Source organism: Pristiophorus japonicus, chromosome 6 (genome assembly GCF_044704955.1).
Source record: "Pristiophorus japonicus isolate sPriJap1 chromosome 6, sPriJap1.hap1, whole genome shotgun sequence".
Taxonomy (NCBI): Eukaryota; Metazoa; Chordata; class Chondrichthyes; family Pristiophoridae; genus Pristiophorus; species Pristiophorus japonicus.
The window spans coordinates 225044470-225069156 of NC_091982.1; the positions used below are offsets into that span (position 1 = coordinate 225044470).

The following is a 24687-nucleotide window of genomic DNA, read 5'->3' on the forward strand; positions in this document are numbered from 1 at the left end:
GACAGCGGCCTTGCAGCAATGCTATAGTAACCAGTTTTCATGAGCCATAACTCGGGCTCAATGAGGATCGATCCACCTCAGGGATCCAAAGTGGACAGGGACTGTGCCATTATCAAGCTTCGAGTGTACTCTAAGTTTAAACAATTTCTGATTAGACAAGCTGACGCCACGTCATTTGTTCTCTGAATTCCTCCCATTTTACAAAAGCATCTGTTCCTCATTTTACTTTAGACAGAAACAGGAAATGATTGTATTGAACAAAGATTGTGAAACTGTTCCACTTTTGGTGTCTTTGTAACTGCAGCATTAAATAATATTATGTGGGTACATTCTCTTGTAGGGGTGTTAAGACTATAAGGTAACTTGTATACAGCAGTTTCATGTTGCACCAGTGCTAAATATATCCCGAAAGGATCAGGCATTGCACAATTATATTTGCTGTTACAGATCATGACCTATACTCACATCAGAATCTCTTAAAAGTTCCTTCAACTTAACTGAACATTCAACCCTCATTTCAGAAGTGGGCACGAATAATTCCATTCGTCGTGATCTCACCAATGTGTAATCTATACTGGAGTCAGCTGTATACTGGGGCTGAACATGGATCGTAGCCAAGATTCCTCCACATGGTGAGCTCCAGGCCTTATCCACACCATAACGGGTCATTGCCAGAGACATATGAAGCAGTCCATGCCCACATGCAGCAAGACCTGGACAACCTTCAGGCTTGGGCTGCTAAGTGGTAAGTAACATTCGTGCCACACAAATGTCAGGCAATGACTATCTCCAACGAGGGAGAGTCAAACCATCGCCGATTGACATTCAGTGGCATTACCATCGCTGAATCCCCCACCATCAACATCCTGAGGGTCACCATTAACCAGAAATTTAACTGGCCCAGCCACATAAATACTGTGGCTACAAGAGCGGGTCAGAGGCTGGGTATTCTGCGGTGAGTGTCTCACCTCCTGACTCCCCAAAGCCTTTCCACCATCTACAAGGCACAAGTCAGCAGTGTGATGGAATACTCTCCACTTGCCTGGATGAGTGCAGCTTCGACAACACTCGAAGCTTGACACCATCCAGGATAAAGCAGCCGCTTGGCACCCCATCCACCACATTCAACATTCACTCCCTTCACCACAGGCGCACCGTGGCTGCAGTGTGTACTGCACTGCAGCAACTCGCCAAGGCTTCTTCAGCAGCACCTCCCAAACCCGTGACCTCTACCACCTAGAAAGACAAGAGCAGCTGGTGCATGGGAACACCACCACCACCTCCACATTCCCCTCCAAATCACACCATTCTGACTTGGAAATATATTGCCGTTCCTTCATCATCGCTGGATCAAAATCCTGGAACTCCCTCCCCAACAGCACTGTGGGAGCACCTTCACCACACGGACTGCAGCAGCTCATCACCACCTTTTCAAAGGCAATATATGCTGGCCTGGTCAGCGACACTCACAACACAGGAACTAATATTAAAAAAATGCTTCCCTAGATTAATGATTTGGATGAAGGGACCGAGTGTAACGTAGCCAAGTTTGCTGACAATACAAAGATGGGAGGAAAAGCAATGTGTGAGGAGGACACAAAAAAATCTGTAAAAGGACATAGACAGGCTAAGTGAGTGGGCAAAAATTTGGCAGATGGAGTATAATGTTGGAAAGTGTGAGGTTATGCACTTTGGCAGAAAAAAAATCAAACGGGCAAGTTATTATTTAAATGGAGAAAGATTGCAAAGTGCTGCAGTACAGCGGGACCTGGGGATACTTGTGTATGAAACACAAAAGGTTAGTATGCAGGTACAGCAAGTGATCAGGAAGGCCAATGGAATCTTGGCCTTTATTGCAAAGGGGATGGATTATAAAAGCAAGGAAGTCTTGCTACAGTTGTACAGGGTATTGGTGAGGCCACATCTGTAATATTGCGTGCAATTTTGGTTTCCATATTTTCGAAAGGATATACTTGCTTTGTAGGCAGTTCAGAGAAGGTTCACTAGGTTGATTCCGGGGATGAGGGGGTTGACTTATGAGCAAAGGTTGAGTAGGTTGAGCCTCTACTCATTGGAATTCAGAAGAATGAGGTGTGATCTTATCGAAATGTATAAGATTGAGGGGGCTTGACAAGGTGGATGTAGAGAGGATGTTTCCACTGATAGGGGAGATTAGAACTAGAGGGCAAAATCTTAGAATAAGGGGCCGCCCATTTAATGAGTAGAAATTTCTTCTCTCAGAGGGTTGTGGATCTGTGGAACTCACTGCGTTAGAGAGCTGTGGAAGCCGGGACATTGAATAAATTTAAGACAGAAATAGACAGCTTCTTAACCGATAAGGGGATAAGGAGTTATGGGGAGCAGGCAGGGAAGTGGACCCAAGTCCATGATCGGATCAGCCATGATTGTATTAAATGGCAGAGCAGGCTCGAGGTGCAGTATGGCCTACTCCTGCTCCTATTTCTTATGTTCTTATGGGGAATAAAGGCAGCACAGTCTTGCAGCCTCCTAAAAGTCAGTTTGGATCGGTATTAAGAATTGAGAAAGCATGTTGCTTACTTGCCTAGCCACACTGTGGTGCATGAACCACAGAAAATATTGTACATATAATATACATAAATCAGTCGGAGGTTTTTTTTGAATCTCAAACAAGAGTTACTCGACTGAAAACGTTCTGCTTACCTTCAACGGCCTCTTTCACAACATCAACAAATTGGTCATATATTGCTTCTGGATTCACCTCAACCCAACCAGGTTTAGGATACAACATCGTTGTCTGTTGGAAAAATAAATGGCAACAGTCAAACTGAGGAAAGAAGTTATTTAAAAAATATTCTCACGGCATTGATTATTTTTTGATCACAACATAGCACTCACTTGTGCAGGCAGTACACGAAAAGATTTCGCAGACAATCATCATAACCGATTAAAGACAATTGATTTTAAAAACTATTCTTTACTACAACAAAGGAATAAGTGTGATAAACACGGCTATATAAATATATCTATATACACAAAACAGCTATTTTCTATTTTCCAATATTTGACATCTTAATACCAGCAATTGTTAACGGATATTTAGAATGAAGTATGTATCGATAGGTGCATTCACACCGCACCAACAGTAATGGTGTTAAAAGCAGCCGGGGGCTAGGATCAGGGCCTGACCTGATGCTGGGACAAAGAGGAAGGAGACTTCTTGAGATACTAGTTTCAACTATGCTGCACCCCAGACTTAGTTCAGGGTACGACACCAGATTTTGTAGGCGGTCCCTCGAACGAGTATGACTTGCTTCCACGAGAGTTCACAGATGTTTCAATGAAGGACCCGTTGTTCTAGTCCTGAACTCCAATTGAGGGGGTAGAAAAATGCCTGGGCGTGGATTTTTTTTTTTTTTTAAAAACGTGGGGTGACCGTTGCACACCAGCCACCACACGGGCTTGACAGAGCTCTGCCTTTATCCAGTGGCAAGGGTTAATCAGGATGACTGGAGTCCTGCTCTGCTGCACGGACCTAGTGCGCGCACATATCGCAGTGTGGGCTGGTCCGTGCTGCCCCTGGGCCCTCGGCTCGTCTGGGTCCCGTACCCTCATTCACCGCACCTCCGCCCACGATGTTCCAGGGCCCGGTGCTCCAGCTCTATTTATAGCCCCGACCTGCGGTGGTGTTCTCACACAGGTCGGGATGGCCCAGATTTATACTTCATAGGTTTAACGTCTGTGCAAAGTCAGAACTGCTTTGCACCAACACTAACCTCGTGTGAATGCACTGTAATATTCATTTTCAATGGTGATACAAATATTACACAAACATAGAATTGCAATTCTGTATCAGTTAAGTGCCAGTCTTAGCTCAGTGACAGTACTCTCGCCAAGGAGTCAGAAGATCGTATATTCCACTCCAGAAATTGAGCACATAATTTGGGCTGACACTCCAGTATTGAGGGAGTGCTGCACTATCAGAGGTGCCATCTTTCAGATGAGATGTTAAACCGAGACCCTGTCTATCCTCTCAGACGGGCGTAAAGGATCCCATGGCACTATTCAAAGAGAGCAGGGGAGTTCTCCCCAATGTCCTGGCCAATATTTATCCCTCAACTAACATCACTTTAAAAAAAACTAACTGGTCAGTATCAAATTGCTGTTTGTGGGACCTTGCTGTGTGCTAATTGGCCAACATGTTTCCCACATTACAGCAGAGACAACACTCGAGAAGTACTTCATTGGCTGTAAAGCACTTTAGGAGGTCCTGAGGTCCTGAAAGGCGCTATATAAATGCAATTCTTTCTTTTTAACCTATACTAATAAAAAGCTATGTCTATCCACTTTCTCACATCTGATTGGATTACTACCTAACCAAGTGACCTTAACTCAAAAGCTGCAGTTCGGTTAACTTTAGGGTAAGCTCTCCATTCTTCCCTGCCCCCCACAACCCAAGCACAATAGAGCGTGAATATTCCGCATACCTCCTTCTCGTCACATCTTAAGGCCGAAATTCAGAGGTGGTTGAGCTTTCAGCTTTTCTGAAGCTTTTGCTGGTTTTGCAGTTTGTCATGTCATTAGGATTTTTTTTTATATAAAAGTTGGAAATATACTTTTTAATATCTCTAAATCACAATGAGCTAAGAGCTGGTCACAGTAAAAACAATCTCAGTGAAACATTGTGCAAACATTGACTATAATTAGCATAAAATGTCACCCGTTGCCAACTGCAACCAGTAATACTGATTTGACCAGATTATCAATCCTGATCTTACATAACTGAGCCTCAGGTGAGCCAAGATTCCAACCAGCTTTGTGTTTGTGAATAGGGTTATTATTCTTTTAAACTAAAACTCCCGTGGGAGTAGGACTTCAACCTCATTGGGAAATAAATCCAAAAACTATTCCAATTATCTTGCAAAACAGTGCAGAGCTTCCCCCAACCACACTTGAAAATAATGTTACATTCCAGGCATAAAATAAATGTGTTATGCAAATGCATTAAATACCATGAAGTTAAAACCACCCACGTCCATGTGAAAGTTAAATATTTCTCTCTTTTTAAAAAAAAAAGCCCTCTAGTGTACAGCTAATTATTGAAGACCTAAACTTACAATATAGTACTCAATTCCAGTTTTAGGGATAGCTAAAACAAAGGACTTAAAATAAGTTTTAATGTAAATTTTCAAAATTCTCATTCCTCACAAGACTTTCTTTTCCCAATCCCCTAATGTAGCTAATTTCCCTTCTTTCCCTCCTCTCCAATCTTGTCTCTTGTTCAGCTGAAATAAAATAGTAAGCTCATTACAGTTCTGACGAAAAGTCATCGACCTGAAGCATTATCTCGGTTTCTCTCTCCACAGATGCTGCCTGACCTGCTGAGTATTTCCAGCATTTTATGTTTTTATTTCAGATTTCCACCATCTTGCCATTTTATTAGTGTTTAATTCACTTCTCCTTAGGCAGTCCCTCAGAGTCGAGGATGACTTGCTTCCACACTAAAAAGGAGTTCTCAGGTGACTGATGAGATCAATGCGGGACCCACAGTCTGTCACGGGTGGGGCAGACGGTGGTTGGAGGAACGGGTGGGTGGGGTGCCTGGGTTGCCGCACCCTCCTTTTGTTTGGCTTCTGCATGCTCCCGGCAAAGAGACTCGGTGTTCGGCGCCTTCCCGGCTGCTTCTCCTCCATTCTGAGCCGTCGTGGGCCTTGGATTCCCAGGTGTCGGTGAGGATGTTGCACTTTTTCAAGGATACTTTGAAGGTGTCCTTGGAACTCACTGCCATCGAGGCCATGTACTGCTTTGGAAAAAGAGTGGGCTGAATGGCAATATTAACTTTTCAACCATAAATCAACACCAAATTAAGCAATATAACCTTAATTGTTGAAGAAGCTAAAAGACTTTGACCCTTTACATGACAACACACATCAGTTTGGCTCTGTGGTAGCACTCGTCAGAAAGCTGTGGGTTCAGGGCCCACTCCAGGATTTGAGCACATAATCCAAGCTGAAACTTCAGTGCAGTACTGAGAGCATGTTGCACTGTTGGAGCTTGTCTTCTGATGAGGCGTTGAAACGAGGCTGCCTCTTTAGGTGAATGTAAAAGATCCAATGACAGTAGTGAAAGAAACAAAACTGCTGAAGGTGGTTGGGCCTAGGACACTGCCCTGAGGAACTCCTGCAGCGATGTCCTGGGGCTGGGATGATTGACCACCAACAACGACCTTCCTTTGTGCTGGGTATGACTCCGGCCAGTGGAGAGCTTTCCCCCTAATTCCCATTGATTCCAATTTTACTCGGGCTCCTTAATGCCACACTTGATCAAATGCTGCCTTGATTTCAAGGGCAGTCACTCTCACCTCACCTTTTGTTCATGTTTGGACCAAGGCTGTAAAGATCTATCGCGGCCTCCTTCCGAAGTCCCCACCATCACAGATGCCTGTCTTCAGTCAATTTGGCTCGTTCTGGAGGACAAGTCTTCAGCACTACAACCGGGATGCTGTCGGGTGTGGAAATGTATTTTTATCTAAGCTGATACCGCACGGTATTTTTGTGCCCTTTTTAATATATAACAAAATGGAGTCCTGGTCCTTCCAGAAATTTCTGCATAAAGCAGTCGGCTTACATATACAGCTAAACCTGGCTTGAAAGGGCTGATAGCTACCAGACAGCTAGGAGGCAAGTCCTGCTGAGACAAGTACACCCCCCGCCCCCCCCCATGGTGCTCTCCTATTGTCTACACAACACCAGTTCCACGCCACCCCACCCTTTTCGAAGTACTCAAACCACCAGCCATTATCTCTTGTAGAGACCTCATCCATTTGATGCAAAAAGATAACTGACCAGGAAACTGGACAATCCTGACATAGCTCATTACCACACTCTCATCGAGTAATGGCCGGCTGGCCAACTAATAACCCTGACAAAAGGAAATATCTGGAAACCACGTCAGGACAAGGATGTAGTAATTAACTCTTTATCTGTATTCACTGACTGCGAGACACAGCCAATACACAGGGAGAGGCCATAACTTGGGTTTTACTGTATAAATATCTCGTGAAACTGTATCATTTCGGAGGTGTTCACTTAGCCATTGACTGAGTGTGACCTTTCCCTTGCTAGCAAGTAAATTAAAAAAACTTCTGCCGGAGCTGAAGGTGTCTGAGTCATTTATCGGAGATCGAGATTTCGGCACGGGGCCCATAGCCTTTACTGTATCCAGTGCGGTCAGTCGTTTCCCGATATCACATGGAGTGAATAGAATTGGTTGAAGACTGGCTTCTATGATGGTGGGGACCTCAGGAGGAGGGCGCGATGGATCATCCACTCGGCAATTCTGGCTGAAGATGGTTGCAAACGCTTCAGCCTTGTCTTTTGCACTCGCGTGCTGGGCTCCGCCATCATTGAGGATGGGGATGTTCATGGAGCCTCCTCCTTCCAACATGCTCTCTTATTAGCAACTTGGCTGAGTTGATTCAAAGATTCCTGCAGTTATGTGCTTAGTAACTGGCAAAGTACCCTTAGATATAAACACTATCTGGCCAGCCACTCAGAAGGTCTGCAATAAACTACAACAATTCTAAAGACATATTCTTTTATTGCCTTCCTTTTCTGTGGACTGGATCTCCATCCAAATTAATTTTCTCTTTCACTACCTTCAATATGACCAACAAACTTGAACATCTCCACCTTGATGGTAAAATTTGGAGGTGTACTTATTCTCTATGACAGATTGCAGTCTTCGACTGTCCTGAATCAGAATAAGAAGAAAGTATTGCATTTACGTAGCACCTCTGAACATCCCGCTGTGCTTCACAACCATGAAGTACTTTCGAGGTGTAGTCACTGCTGTAATGTTGGAAAGATGTAATAATAATGGTCAAATAGGATTCACCATTTCCTTATTACAAACAAGGAGTAATCACTGACACAAACAAGTTACTTTGTCTTTGCTGTTATGCACACTATTCAACACTTGATCCCTGCTGACCATATTCAGCACAGAAATAGAAAAAGAGGGAAAATGAAAACAGACAAATAATTCACTGTCTGAAATGCTTTGCGATTTTGAGAGGCATTATAAGGCATTGTAAAAAGACATAATTCTTTTTCAAATTTTAGTCTTCATAATAAACTTAAATCTATTTTAAGTTAGTTGACAAAAATAATCTTAGAACAATTTAGGTCATCGACTGTTTTCCTCATCTTAGTTGAAGGCAAGAACAAACCAAGGATTATTTTCTTCACAGCTCGCTGCCTCCTCAAATCACTTTTGCCCTACCAACACCTAGTGCAAAGACTTCATGGAGTTCTTCCTCATTAAGACCAGGACCATTTATGCGACTGCCATAACCACTATTATAGCCCTTCCTGTCCCCCCCTTCCCTGCTCCTGACCTCCCCCCAGTCTCGCACCCACTTTGCGATTTTTTTCCCCTCCTTTTCCCCTCACACCCTTTCCTCCACAACACCCAGCATATGCCTCTTCGAATCCTCCCTTCCCCGCCCAACTCAACTTTCAATTTCCCCTCCTGCTAGCCGACATTGTAAATGGTTCCCTTTCCTCAGGCTTCATCTCTCTCCCTTTCAAAACCGCTGCCATCACCCCCCAGCCCCCCAATCAAAACATTTACACTGGACTCATAATTTTCCAACCTGCCTTTCCTCACTAAGGTTACATAAACTCCACAGTGTCAGATGTGGTTCAGTTGGTAGCACTCTCACCTCGAGAGTCAGCCTGTGGGTTCAAGTCCCACTCCAGAGACGAGAGTACAAAAATCCAGGCTGACATTCCAGTGCAGTGCTGAGGCAGTACTGTTGGAGGTGCAGTCTTTTGGATGAGATGTTAACCAATGTCCCGTCTGCTCTCTCAGGTGGACGTAAAAGATCCCTGGCACTATTTTGAAGAACAGCCCCAGTGCCCTGGCCAATATTTATCCCTCAATCTACAGAACAAAGACAGATTACCAGGTCAGTTGTGGGGGCTTGTTGTGCACATATTGGCTTCCACATTTCTTACATTACAATAGCAAATACACTTCAAAAAGTACTTTATTGGCTGTAAAACGCTTTGGGATGTCCGGTGTTTGTGAAAGGTGTTATATAAATGAAAGTCTTTGTTTTTTTGCGGCACAGGAACAGACCATTCAACCCAACTGGTCTATGTTCTCAAACTTGTCATTACCTTCCAGCTCTGAGCCCATCTCTCTTGAAACTTTCTGTTCAAATCCCTCCAGTCTGAATTCCAGCCTCCTCATAGCACAAAGACAACCCTGGATAAAGTCACAAAAGGCATCCTTGCTGACCGTGAATATAGTGGGTTATCTTTCCTTGTCCTCCGGAACCTCTGCCGTGTTTGAGACAGTGGGCCATGCCATGCTCCAGCCCCTTGGAACCATCCTTGCATGGCTCCACTCCTATGTATCCAAATGCAGCCACCACATCTCCCGTAATGGCTAGCCTTCCAGCCAGCTCCACCCCCTCAAGAATCCATTTATGGCCCCCTCCTGCATTTACCTGTTGCCTCTCAGTGACATCATCCACAGGCATGGGGTCACCTTCCAGTTGTATGCTGGTCACCTGCAGCCCTCCTACTCTAGTGCTGTCAAACTGCCTGTCCAACATTCCATCTAGCCACAAATTCCTCCAACGTAACATCGGGGAAACCAAAGCTATTATTTTCGGCCTTGCCGCAAACTCTGCTCCCTTGCCACTGATTCAATTCCCCTCCTTGACCATCCCTGAAGTGGATGTGACTATGAGCTTCAAAGCCCACATCTTTTCCACAATCAAGACTGCCATATGCATTGTTTGCATCCATCTCTATTTTGTCCCTTCTGCTGCTGAAAACCATATGCTTTTGTCAATTATACCCAAGCTCAAAGTCTCTGGGTCTCTGTTTCTCCTAACCCTTATCCTTCTATTCCTTAGAGTAGCATTATCTCTACTTGCATTATGTTTGAAACAATGCTTTGTTTTAAAGCTGAATACTTAAAAGAGCCAGCACAGGGAGACTGACTCTCTCCTGAGTATTGGCATATCCTAATAGCGTTTCTTTGTGGTCAAGGTGGCTCCAAGATAACCTGACTATGGAAGCTCAAAACCAATTCAATCCTCTGTGGATGACCCGATAATCCAGTGCCTGAACCAGGCAAGTCTGCAGCATCCACAGCACGGTCAATGATTAATGAGCCAGGTTGGTTAGTCAATGGAACCTGGAGAAGAAGACCAATCATTGGGGCGAGGATTCCACCCATTCTGCACCAGATAACCTTCCAAGTGAATATCCCAGTAAGGCCCTAGCTAGACAAGCAGCAGGAAGCACATTGTTAGCCTGTACTGGTAAGTGTAATGGTTTTAGCAGGTTAACCACCACTTAGCCACTTCAAACTCATGCCTAAGCTCTCTGGATTTGGGCAAGTAGAATGTGTCCTTTTGGGAGAGAATGCATACTCTATATCATCATAGGCGCTCCCTCGAACAAGGATGACTTGCTTCCACATGGGTTCGCAGAGGTTTCAATGAAGGACCCAATGTTCCAGTCCTGAACTCCAATTGAGGGTGTGAAAGATGCCTGTGGGTGGATATTTTTAACGTGTGGTGACCATTGCACACCAGCCACCACACTCTATAATTGAGCAAATAGAAACCACAAGGGAGTGTCAATTTTGCACTATTGCAATGTAGAAAATACGGCAGCCGATTTGTGCACAGCAAGCTCCTAGAAATAGCAATTAAATAAGTGATCAGATCATGTTTTTTTATTGGTTGAGGGATGAATGTTGGCTAGGACACCAGGAGAACTCCCTTGCTCTTCAAATTGTGCCATGGGGGCTTTTATGTCCATAGAAAGCAGAGGTTTAACATCTCATCTGAAAGACAGCACCTTCAAAAAAGACAGCAGCACTGAAGTGTCAGCCCTGGATTCTGCGCTCAAGTCTTAAGCAAGACTTGCACTCGTGACCTTCCGACTCAGAGGCGAGTGTGCTACCGACTGAGTCACAGCTGACACAAGCACTGCACAAATGGAAGTTATTTTTTTCTGGTCTTTTCTCTTTACAGATGCTGACGGAGCTGGTGTGTACTTCCAGCGTTTTTCATTTTTTTTTTTAAATGAAATGTATGCACACATTTGCTTTTGGTACAGTAAATGACTCCACCTATTCGGCCAAATGTCTACAGGATTAATCATAATTGCCACCTTTGGTCCTTTATGTACTTTGATTTGCTGCTCGTTATCACATTTACACAGTTATTAGTTGGACTTTACTGTAACATTGACACATAGCCAGGAAATGTTTCACTTACTGCTACACACAATGTTCTATTCAGACTACTGCCTACGTTGATGCAAATACCAGTCTTAGTTAATCAAAGATTGTATTACATTTGACATGCCAATTCCCATGCCCTGACATTATCAAGGATTCAGACAACCACAAAGATTGAGTGCAAATTGATATGGTTGTATGTAGTTTACGAAACAAACAGGTGCCGGTATCCCACCAATAGACCTCACAGGTACTTCAGCATTCAAGCTGGTCCTCCTCTCCCTTTCACCAAATGACAGGATCACAGAACATTCCACAAATAAAATTTGAATTAACTTATTCAGGTTAGTATGATAAAGTTGGTTCCAATTACAACTACACAGCACCTTAAAATGTCATCACCAATACACCTCAGAATTGCAAGTAATAGAAAAAGAGAATTGCATTTATTCACCATAACACACTGACACTAAGATCTCACAGCAATATTTCAAAGAAGAGCAGGAGAGTTATCCCCAGTGTCCTGGCAATATGTATCACTCAATCAACATTACTAAAAAGCAGATTATCTGGTCATCATCATATGGGCGTTTGTGGGAGCTTGCTGTGCACAAATTGGCTGGCCGCATTTCCCACATTGCAACAGTGTCTACACTTCAGAAAGTGCTTCATTGGCTGTGAAGCGCTTTGGGACGTCCGGGGGTGGGCAAAGGCGCCAGATAAATGCAAGTTTTGTTTTTAAATGGCATTTTGGCTCAAGCACAAAGTCAATTCTATTCTACACACGCTCCCTGGAACCTGCAAACCTACCTTTCCTGTCCTGTAGATGACATTAGAACACACACACATATATATGTACAAAATTGAGGTTAAACAAATACGGGCAGAGGCAAGGACACTCACACACATACCGGCCTGCTGCTGAAACCTCGGATTTTGGCACTTGGGTCATACACGTGGCACCTGATGGACGTGGAGCCAACATCCACGGCCAGGACATAGGTATCACTGCGCCGCACACCGTTCTTCACAGAACCCATGTCTGGGCGGGGGCCCGGAGACAGCCTCAGGACTTACAGGCCCAACACCCGAGGCGCCATGGAGCTGCCGCATCAACCAGGGGAAGGGAAATGAGCCGGCCGTGTAAATGAGCAGGGACACGCCAGGGGCAGGGCTTACAGCAAGCAGGAAGTAGCAGCTCCGACTGCGGTCGCTACTCTGTATCCCAGGGGTATCCCTCCCGCGCTACTCTGTGTCCCAGGGGTATCCCTCCCGTGCTACTCTGTGTCCCAGGGGTACCCCTCCCGCGCTACTCTGTGTCCCAGGAGTATCCGGCAAACTCCGCACTCCCCGAGTCCCGAGCAAATGGCTCACAGCCTCCGAGGGCATGGCTGAGAAAGCGTCAAGGTCTGCACCCCTTTCTCCCGGTCACTGACCCCGCCTGTGACGTGGTCCGTCACACATCAGCCCATCTTTAAGGGGAGGTGGCCCGCTTCCCCGGGCAGACCCTGAGCACCACTGAGGCGGGCTCTGTTCCTCTGTCACTGAGCAATGGTCGGCGCACTGCACCAACATACCCCATCCCGCACGGCAAGGCCAGGCAGTTGGCACTGAGCAACCAACTCATGGTAATACCTATTATACCCATCAGGAAAGGAGTTTATACCCATCAGCAAAGGATGAACAGGCTGGGTCTCTTTTCTCTTGAAAAGTGAAGGCTGAGGGGTGACCTAATAGAGGTCTTTAAAATTACAAAATTTTTGATAGCATAGACAGAGAATGTTTCCACTTGTGGGGAAGAGCATAACTCGAGGCCATCAATATAAGATTGTCACCAAGAAATCAAATAGGGAATTCAAAAGAAACTTCTTTACCCAGAGAGGTGAGAATGTCGAACTCGTTGCCACAGGGAGTGGCTGAGGGAAATAGTATTGATGTATTTAAGGGGAGGCTAGACAAGTATATGGGGAGAAGGGAATAGAGGGTTATGCTGATAGATTTAGATGAGGAAAGATGGGAGGAGGCTCGAATGGAGCATAAATGCCGACATGGACTTAGAACATGAGAAATAGGAGCAGGAGTAGGCCATTTGGCCCCTCGAGCCTGCTCCGCCATTCAATACGATCATGGTAGTCTGATCATGGACTCAGCTCCACTTCATAACCCTTTACTCCCTTATCGCTCTAAAATCTGTCTATCTCCGCCTTAAATATATTCAATGACCCAGCCTCCACAGCTCTCTGGGGCAGAGAATTCCACAGATTTACAACCCTCTGAGAGAAGAAATTCCTCCTCATCTCAGTTTTAAATTGGCAGCCTCTTATTCTGAGACTATGCCCCCCAAGTGTTAGTTTCCCCTATGAGTGGAAATATCCTCTCTGCATCCACCTTGTCGAGCTCCCTCATTATCTTATATGTTTCAATAAGATCACCTCTCATTCTTCTGAACTCCAATGAGTAGAGGCCCAACCTACTCAGCCTATCTTCATAAGTCAACCCCTCATCTCTGGAATCAACCTAGTGAACCTTCTCTGAACAGCCTCCAATGCAAGTATATCCTTCCTTAAATACGGAGACCAAAACTGTATGCAGTACTCCAGGTGTGGCCTCACTAATACCCTGTGCAGTTGTAGCAGGACTTCTCTGCTTTTATACTCCATCCCCCTTGCAATAAAGGCCAACATTCCATTTGGCTTCCTGATTACTTGCTGTACCTGCATACTAACTTTTTGTGTTTCATGCACCAGGACCCCCAGGTTCTGCTGTACTGAAGCACTTTGCAATTTTTCTCCATTTAAGTTATAATCTGCTTTTCTATTTTTTTCAGCCAAAGTGGATAACCTCACATTTTCCTACATTATACTCCATCTGCCACTCACTTAGCCTGTCTATATCCCTTTGCAGATTTTTTCTGTCCTCCTCACAATTTGCTTTCCCACCCATCTTTGTATCATTAGAAAACTTGGCTACATTACACTTGGTCCCTTCATCCAAGTAGATTGTAAATAATTGAGACCCCAGCACTGATCACTGCGGCATCCCACTAGTCACTGTTTGCCAACCAGAAATTGACCCATACATCCCGACTCTCTGTTTTCTGTTAGTTAGCCAATCCTCTATCCATGCTAATATATTACCCCCAACCCCATGAACTTTTATCTTGTGCAGTAACCTTTTATGTGGCACCTTATTGAATGCCTTCTGGAAATCCAAATACACCACATCCACTGGTTCCCCCTTATCCACCCTGCTCGTTACATCCTCAAAGAACTCCAGCAAATTTGTCAAACATGATTTCCCTTTCATAAAACCATGCTGACTTTGCTTGATTGAATTATGCTTTTCCAAATGTCCTGCTACTGCTTCCTTAATAATGGACTCCAGCATTTTCCCAACCACAGATGTTAGGTTAACGGTCTATAGTTTCCTGCTTTTTGTCTGACTCCTTTTTTAAATAGGGGTGCTACATTTGTTTTTCCAATCTGCTGGGACCTCCCCAGAATCCAGGGAATTTTGGTAGATTACAACTAATGCGTCCACTATCTCTGCAGCCACTTCTTTTAGGACCCTAAGATGCAAGCCATCAGGTCCAGGGGACTTATCTGCCTTTCGTCCCATTATTTTACCAAGTACTACTTCTTTAGTGATAGTGATTGTATTAAGTTCCTCCCTCCCGATAGCCCCTTGATTATCCACTATTGAGATGTTTTTAGTGTCTTCTACCGTGAAGACCGATACAAAATATTTGTTCAAAGTCTCTGCCATTTCCCTGTTCCCCATTATTAATTCCCAAGTCTCATTGAGCTTTGCTATAATTATAAGGTTAAGAAGGGGTCTCGGGACTCAGATGTACTAACAGGTTGCTTGCAGTGGTCAGCTTTTAGATTGCTTAATAGGCAGTTGAGATAATGCTAAGAATAACATGTTGACTTTGCAATAACTAACTGAGGTAAGCTGCATGACTTAGAAATGGAATCACAGGGGCCTAGGAGGGTCGGAAAGCGGAACAATGGGGTAGAAGTGAACTGTTAACACGATACCACCTGGCCTGAGCAAAGGGATTGTGGCCACAACAGTCATGCGCTTCTTCATTAATGGAGGCGGTATCTTAATGTTACACGAGCTAGGCAGAAAACAGAGGTGAGTGACGTTATGTGACACAGAAGGGAATTAACCAATCAGACATCAGACACTGTGCATGCGGGCTTTAAATTAATCAAAGTATGCCAAAGGATCGTGCACGAAGTTGAGCATGTACGTTTAAGTGTATAAAAGGTTGTTTGAAACTACGTTGGACAGTGACCTGGCTAGCAGGTCACCTCCTCACCGGTGCAAATAAAGACTGCTTGAATCTTCAAACACAGACCTGGTATATTTTAAATACTCCATTTCAATTGGCATAGTTGGCAGGATCTCATGAGGGCGGCGGACACCGGCAGATGGAAGCCATGTCAAAGGCATGAGTACATTTTAATTACCACGCACAGTTAGGACAATGGCAGAAATCTGTCTGGTGTCAGCTGCCTGAGAGATCCGAATCTGCAGGTCTGGCCGAGAATTCAAGTAGTCAGCAGAAGATCCCAGGTGAAACAATTGCGATCATTTATATAGAAGAGTGTCTGTGTAACGTTGCAATTGATAATTGGTAGGAGTTGCAAGTACGGTCTCACTCAAGAGGAGTAAGGAAGAGACGTACTGCTGACAACAAATAGCCGTGAGAAGTGAGAAACTCAAGTGGGGACGCGCTATCTCGCGGACAAAAATCAGAAACTGATCGAAAAGATGATTAAACAAAATTGGAAACCAGACGACCCACCCGCGGAACAAAGGAAGTGGTGGGAGTCGGAAAAGAAACAAAAAGAGGATAAAGCCCTCGTTTTAGTTTCTCGCGCGTATTATGGAGAATCAGCTTTCTGGCCCATTCAGGCATAGCACAACCTAACTGGGACAATCGAGGTTTTCAAAAGATGTACAGAGATGGATTGAACAACGCCCACCAAACCATATTAAAACTGGGTTGGTCAAAATGCAAATGTATGATGACCTGGTACGATGGGCAACCGAACTAGACAACCAACATAAAATGACAGTGGCAGTAAATGTAACAAACCCGGGCACCAGCGTAGGGAGTATCGAGCTCCAAGGAAGATAACGAAACAATGTCACAATTGCAGCAGGCTTGGACATGAGGCCAGGGATTGTTGGGCAAAAGGAGAAGGTAGCGAGGGACAGGGACCCAGAGGACAGCGAAGCCTTACCCCCAAACAAGCAAGTGTCCAATATGGACAACATGACTAGAGACCAGCTGATTGAGATCATCAAGTCCCTGGCACAGACCAAAGTGTCGATAGCATCGACCCCCGGGATGGGACAGGACCCCCCATGTACATAACCGCGCTGTTAGGGGGTCGGAGTGTGATATGTTATAGCTACAGGGGCGTCAGTGTCAATAACTCATTTAGAGTCCCCCTCACCAAACACACCATACTTATCCAAGGAGTGACGGGAAACCAAACTAGAGCATATAAAAGTGAAATTCAGCTATTAGAGGTAGAAGGAGTATTGTTACCGTGCAACTATGGTCGACTCCATTCAAGTCTTCCTCAATTTGGAGGACTGCCTATGATGATGATGATATCGGTATGCAGAAACCCAGAGAGAACTATTTTAGGCGCAGATATTCTGAATGAATTAAAGATACTAATCGACCCAAGAAACAGACAATTGATATGGGCTGTTGTGCAGGCTCTGGGCCTCGAAACAAGCTGGTTTTAAGGTAAATCCCAAGAAAGCTCAGGTAGGACTTGTTAAGTCCTGACTGTAATGTACTGACTTACATGAGACACATGCTGAAGTCAAAGTCACTCAGGACCTGCAACTTTAATTCCAGCTCTCCAGTGCTGCACTTGCCTGAGACCTCCTTTTATATACCTCAGTGGGACAGGTATGGAGCGTCTCCTGCAAGTGCACCCCTGGTGGTAAGGTATGCTTATTGTTACAGGTCATATCCAGTTATAGTCATGTATAGCATGGTAAGATACAGTTATATACAGTAATGTGAGATATATGATATCACCCTCCCCCAAGGTCTTATAGCCTTTATAGATTCAGTCTCTCAGGTGGTCTGCACTCTCGCGTGGAGCGTCTTAGTTGTGGTTCAGTTGTTTGCCTTGGTGCCTGTTTTTCGTTTGGTGTGATTGCTGGTATCTCGCCTGGGCTGTCTGTTGAGACTGCCCTTTCCTCAGGTTGTTCCACCTGTCGGTCCACCAGATGTGGTGTGAGTTCCACATTGCAGTTTGCCTCTGGTTCTTCAGTGTTATCAGTGAATCTACTTTTTACTTGGTCTACATGCCCCCGGCAGGTTTGGCCATTGTCCATTTGTACAACCAGTAGCCTGTTTCCCTCTTTGTCTGTTACTGTCCCTGCAAGCCATTTGGGATCCTGGCCATAGTTTGGCACAAACACTTTGTCCCCTATCTCATTCCACCTCCCCCTCGAATTTCAGTCATGGTACTCAGTCAGCTTTTGACGCTTAGCCTCAACAATTTCATGCATGTCTGGGAGGATTAACGAGAGCCTGGACTTTAAGGTTCGTTTCATCAATAGTTGCGCGGGGGGAACCCCAGTCAATGAATGCGGACGAGATCTGTATGCCAGCAGCAGTTACAACAGGCAGCTCTGCAGCATGGGACCTTGGATTCTGAGCATGCCTTGTTTAATGATCTGAACTGCTCGCTCCACCTGGCCATTGGAGGCCAGCTTGAAAGGTGCCGTCTTAACGTGATTTATACCGTGGTCAACTATAAAATCGGGAAAGTGAAGCACGGACCATTATCACTGACCAATATGCCAGGAATGCCGTGCGTTGCAAACATGGTTCTAAGGCTCTCCACAGTGGTGGAGGTGGTGCTCGAATTTAAAATGGTGCACTCGATCCATTTTGAAAATGCATCAACGACTACGAGGAACATTTTGCCCATGAATGGGCCCGCATAGTCTGCATGCACCCGCGACCACGGTTTGGTGGGCTAGGGCCAGGGGCTTAGGGGGGCCTCCCTGGGAGCATTACTGAGTTGGGCACAAATGGTGCACCGACGGACGCAGAGCTCCAAGTCCGCGTCAATGCCAGGCCACCAGACATGAGATCTGGCTATGGCCTTCATAAGGATGATGCCCGGGTGCTCGCGATGGAGCTCCCGGACAAACGCCTCCCTGCCCCGTAAGGGCATAACTACTTGGCTGCCCCACATCAGGCAGTCTGCCTGTAGTGAGAGTTCATGCATGCGCCTATGGAAAGGTTTGACCTCCTCGGGGCAGGCATCGCGAGCCTCTGACCAGTCACCGGTTAAAACGCATCTTTTAACTAGAGATAACGTGGGGTCGCTGGTCGTCCAGGCTCTGATTTGGCGAGCCGTCAAGGGCAAACCTGTGGATTCAAAGGCATTCATTGCCATGACCATCTCTCAGTCCTGTTCGTCGGACCCTTCTGTAGTCGCCAGGGGTAGCCTGCTAAGCGCATCGGCACAGTTGTCTGTGCCTGGTCTGTGCCTTATCGTGTAGTCGTAAGCCGCCAGCATGAGTGCCCACCGCTGAATGCGCGCCGAGGCGTTGGCGTTGATTGCCTTGCACACGGATAGTAGGGACATGAGGGGTTTGTGGTAGATTTCTAATGCAAACTTGGCCCCGAAAAGGTATTGGTGCATCTTTTTGACACCGTACACACACGCGAGTGCCTTCTTCTCAACCATACCGTACCCGCGCTCTGCCCGCGAAAGTGACCTGGAAGCATAAGCAACGGGCTGCAATTTACCCGCATCATTGATGAGCTGTAAAACGCACCCGACCCCGTACGCTGACGCATCACACGTAAGGACTAACTTTTTACCTGGGTCAAAAAAGGCTAAAACACTCTTGGAACATAGAAGGTTGCGTGCCTTATTGAAGGCGCATTCTTGGGCGTCCCCCCAAAACCAATCGCACCCCTTTTTGAGTAGCACGTGGAGAGGCTCCAGCAGTGTGCTCAAGTTCTGCATAAAGTTCCCAAAGTAATTGAGTAGCCCGAGAAAGGCGCGCAGTTCCAAGACATTCCGGGGCCTGGGTGCCAGGTGAATTGCTTCGGTTTTGGATTCGGTTGGGCGGATTCCATCAGCGACAATCCTTCTGCCCAAAAATTCAACCTCAGGCGCGAGAAACAGACACTTGGATTTCTTAACTCTTCGGCCTACCCGATCCAATCAACTTAGTACTTCCTCAAGATTGCAGAGATGAGAGTCGGTGTCTCTGCCCGTGATGAGTATGTCATCTTGAAACACAACCGTCCCCAGGATGGACTTGAGCAGACTCTCCATGTTGCGCTGGAATATAGCAGCTGCCGACCTGATGCTGAATCGGCATCGATGTGTGTTGATGGTGGTGAGTAGCTTAGACTCTTCGGTCAGTTCTTGCGTCATATACGCAGATGTGAGGACAAGTTTCGAGAAACGTTTTCCTCCAGCTAATGTGGCAAATAGGTCCTCCGCTCTGGGCAGTGGGTATTGGTCCTGTAGGGAGACTCTGTTTATGGTAAACTTGTAATCCCCACAGATTCACACGGATCCATCAGGCTTCATGACGGGGATGATGGGACTTGCCCAGTCGCTGAATTCCATGGGAGAAATTATGCCTTCCCGCATAAGCCGGTCCAGTTCGTTTTCAATCTTTTCCCTCATCACATAAGGCACAGCTCTAGCCTTGTGATGGACCGGTCTGGCATTCTGTGTGATGTAGATTCTAACTTTAGCCCCTTTGAAGATGCCCACACCTGGCTGAAAGAGATGTTCAAAACGGCTGAGAACTGTTGAACAGGAGGTCCGTTCCTCTGACGACATGGCGTGAACATCATCCCATTTCCAATTAAGTTCTGCTAGCCAGCTTCTCCCCAACAGGGCTGGGAGAACCCCGGGGACAATCTACAGGGAAAGTTGGTTCACCATCCCTTTGTGTGTGACTGAGAGCATGGCGCTGCCAAGGACTGGGATGATTTATTTAGTATAGGTCCTTAGTTTGGTGTCGATCTTTGTGAGTTTTGGTCTTGCTTTTGTGCGGCCACAGCTGTTCAAATTGTTGAACACTCATGAGGGATTGACTGGCCCCCGTGTCCAGTTCCATGTTGACGGGTATCCCGTTGAGTAGAACCCTCATCATAATTGGAGGTGTCTTGGTGTAAGAACAGTGGACATTGATCGTGTTAACCCGCTGTACCTCAGCGTCCCGTGCACTGTTCCAACCGTCTTCTGGTCCGCTTTCTGACCCTTCCGATTCGTATACCAGCCGAGCTGCTGTTTTTCTGCACATGCGAGCCAGATGCCCTGTGTAGTTGCAGTTTCTGCAAACGGCATGCTGAAATCGACACACCCTGGTTGAGTGCCTTCCCCCACATCTCCAACACAGACCGTTTCCATTGTTTCCGAAGGATCAGCTGCGTCTGGCTGATCTCCCTTGAGCTTCTCTCAATCTGATGTTGATTGCTCGCATTGTGGGTTGATGAGGTGTGATCGGCCGTTCATGTGGCCCTTGATTTTGATGGCTTCTGGCGCCACTGTCTGCTGTTGAAGGCCTGCTCTCCTGCCTTTGTCTGTGTGTGTGGGGGTAGAGGTTTGTTTCACAATGTGAACCCCTTGTTCCAATGCCTCGTTGGTTGTCGTACCCGAAGTATAGATCAGCCTCGTTTCTTCTTCGCCTGCCAAGAACGTCTGTGCGAACAGTGCTGCTGCCTCTAGAGTCAAGTTCTTAGTCTCTATAAGCTTTCGGAATATGCCTACATGGCTTATTCCTTCAATAAAAAAGTCTCTCAGTACTTCTCTCCTTAGTTCATTGGGGAACTCACATGAACTAGCCAGCCTCCGAAGTTCCGCCACCAAGTCGGGTATGCTTTGGCCCACACAGCGTCTGTAGTTGTAGAACCTGTGTCTGGCCATGTGTAGGCTGCTCGCTGGCTTCAGGTTGTCTCTCATAAGTGTGCTCAACTCCTCAAACGACTTGCTTGCTGGTTTCTCGGGTGCCAGCAGGTCTTTCATTAAAGCGTATGTTTTCGAGCCACAGCTGGTCAAGAGATGGGCTCTTCTCTTGTCTGCCTTATCGTCGCCCAGCCAGTCTTTGGTCACAAAGCTTTGCTGGAGCCTTTCTATAAACTCATCCCAATTGTCTCCAGCATTGTATTTCTCATCTGAGCTGTTGGTAGCCATTCTGTAGATTCTGTGAGTCGCCACTGTTAAGTCCTGACTCTAATGTACTGACTTACATGAGACACATGCTGAAGTCAAGGTCACTCAGGACCTGCACCTTTAATTCCAGCTCCCCAGTGCTGCACTTGCCTGAAACCTCCCTTTATATACCTCAGTGGGACAGGTATGGAGCATCTCCTGCAAGTGCACCCCTGGTGGTAAGGTATGCTTATTGTTACAGATCATATCCAGTTACAGTCATGTATAGCATGGTAAGATACAATTATATACAGTAATGTGAGATACATGACAGGACTCACACAGGTGCGATATTTAGGACATGAAATGTCAAGGTTCCAAAGCCCTACCCGAGGATCGAAAGGCAGCCATAAGTGGAGGTGAGAGGGGTGTGAAAGGTACTCAGGCTGTTTCATTATTGCCAGAACTTTATACCCCACTTCACGGCTATTGCACAGCCTATCCAGAAGCTGATAAACTAGAATGGTGACCGGAGCAAGATGTAGCATACACCAAACTGAAAACCAGCACCAGCCCTGGGACTCCCAAATATCACCCAACCTTTCCATGTACTTCACAGCAAAGAAGACAACTCTTATAATGCTGTGGTGGCACAAGAGCACGGGCGACCGATAGCCTATTACTCCACGCAACAAACCCCAGTGGTGAGTGGAATGGCTCGATGTGTGGCTGTGTTAGACTGTGCAGCCTGGGCAGTCAGGGTCTGCGAACCAGTGGTACTGTCCCTGTCATGTATTGGGAACTGCTGAATATATACCATGGCTCCGACCATGGAGGGTGCAAGACCATGATTGACAGGCTGAATCAGGACTGGTGGTGGAGCGGGCTAGGAAGAAACGTAGCCAAGTATCGCCAACGGTGCATAGTGTGTGGTCAGTCTAATCCAGGAAGTCCAATAAGGGTCAAAATGGCTCACCAGCCACGACCCAAAGGCCCGTGGGAGAATTTACAGATAGACTTTACAGGACCATTACCCCAAAGCTGAGGGAAGATATATTGTCTGATATAGATCAATTCACCCGATGGTTGGAGGCATTCGCAACCCGGACTGTCGCGCCAGGACCGTGGCCCAGATCTTTGCTTATGACATAATCCTTCGATTAGGGGGTGGGTTCCCCTTCAGATAGATTCTGATCAGGGTACACATGTCACGGGAAAGGTCATGAAGGAAACTTGCCAATTGTTCAGGATTCAGCAACGATTCCACATCCCGTACCACCCTCAGAGCTCGGGAATGGTAGAACGAACGAATCGTACATTAAAAAACGCCATAGGCAAGGCCATTACTGACACAGGACGGGGGTGGGTAGACCATAGGCAAGACCATTACTGACACAGGACGGGGGTGGGTAGACCATAGGCAAGGCCATTACAGACACAGGACGGGGGGGTGGCTACACATCCTTCCCTGTATACTAATGTGCCTCTGGGCAACACCAAATCGCACAACTGAACTGAGCCCCCTACGAATTCATCACTGGACAGGCCATGCGTCTACTGCAAGGAGCATCTACCGATGGGTCCGATAAGGAATCGCATTCGAAACTATCTACGCCTCTTAGACGATCAATTACGGGACTTACGGCAGGAGGTGAATGAAAAACAGACTATGAAGGAACAGGACCCAGTGTAAGGGGCCAGAGGGACTTGTACAGAGAGTGGGCGAGTGTGTGTCCATTCAGGTAGGACCCAGGCGAGCCGGGCTTGCCCTCAGATGGACCGGACCATATGAGGTTTATCCTGACCTGTGATACATGTGCCTGTGTGGCCATGAGGGGTAAGGGTAGATGGAAACACTGGACCCAATTAAAAAGGTAGAATGCCCAAGAGGGCATTCAAACCACAGGAAAATGACCAGTGGATGTCTTAACTATTTTGTTTCAGAGACACCTGCGGAATGGCAGATGTCGCCATGGGGGACCAGACTGGGCCCACTACGGGACCAAATACAGAGATACGTAATGGAATTAAGTAAGCAACTAAAGGGTATGAGGCAGGAAGTCAGGGAACAGCAGGCAAGCAGGGACCAGGATGAGGATTTAGAATCTCCGACAGATGTGGGTGTGCATAAATATGAAGGGCATTAGTCGCTGGAAGCATTGGTCACAGCTGAAAAGATACACTGACATGTAGTGGATAGCCCAAGGGTGTCCAACCTTTCTCCTATTTACAGGATGGCATGGCGGATCATGATTCTGATAATGCTATGAACAATCCAGACAACGGATCCATACAGCAACGAAGACACAGGGGCTCCCGAATTCAGACGAATAATTATTGGGGATGGGATCCACATAACGGGTATCGTCCGGTTGGAAGAACGTCGGGTGGGCTTCAGCCTCCCACTGGGTAGCACCATTTCATGATGCAAGGGGGTCCAACTGGAGATATTGGAAATCTCTGTGATATCCAACCAAACGGCATGTATATCCTATAACCTTGGTAGTGACTCCATAGTGACACCCTTTTGCGATCGTAACTGGTATCGCGACAAATACAAGGAGGGATGTGAGGAGTCTTTTATGCAAATACTGGAAAAATACTATGCCATAAATTCATGTTAGTGAACACAAGCCTGATGGCGCCACAGTATGCGTCAGGGTGGAACAAACGTTCCGGCCCTGGTATTACAATTGCACTAATAAGGACGGGCATACCCCTCGCCAGTGATACGGGTGAAATGGGCAGGTGAGTGGCCACCAATGATGGCACCACCTGCCTCGCTTACCCCGCCAACACTGTTGGATTTCCCAACATTTACAGAAGGACCCCCCCAGTGGGATAACCCCAGAGGGAATCCAACTGTTTGATAATGTAAACCATGAGATACTCCCTGTGATTGTTAACCTAACCAATTTAGGCCTACCAGAGAGATGCGACACCAAGATGAAAGCACTGCCTACCTGAATATTGAAGGTAGTGCTCAAAGAAGTCGCAGATGCTTCAGGGACCTCCACCAGAAGCGGGGATTGAATAACGATGTATTAACCGGGGTAAGTACAGGAACCTTGTTAGTAAACGCCCTAGACATACAAACCGTGAATGAAAGGTCTAAGAATCTTAAGAAAACTACACGAATCCTGTTACATAGACAGCAACTGGGCTGGGTGAACAGATGGTCACACAGTTACTCAAAGGAATCACGGTGATGGAAGGTCATGCGGCCACCATCAACCACCTGATTGACCGATACTAT

At 46.3% G+C, this 24687-nt stretch overlaps 1 protein-coding gene across 3 annotated transcripts in view; it reads right to left on the reverse strand.

Moving 5' to 3' along the window:
- Positions 1 to 12648, reverse strand: part of gk5 (glycerol kinase 5) — an 81561-nt gene extending 68913 nt beyond the window's left edge. Inside the window, exons 1-2 of one of the 3 annotated variants that reach the window (XM_070883645.1) lie at positions 12162 to 12648; positions 2683 to 2776 (exon numbers count right to left, since the gene is read on the reverse strand). In XM_070883645.1, coding sequence (XP_070739746.1) covers positions 2683 to 2776; positions 12162 to 12290 — 223 coding nt within the window. In that variant the 5' untranslated portion in view covers positions 12291 to 12648. Of the gene's footprint in view, positions 1 to 2682; positions 2777 to 12153 lie in introns of those variants that run through there. The other 2 variants (XM_070883646.1, XM_070883647.1) reach the window with 2 other exon arrangements.
- Positions 12649 to 24687: the final 12039 nt, after the last annotated feature.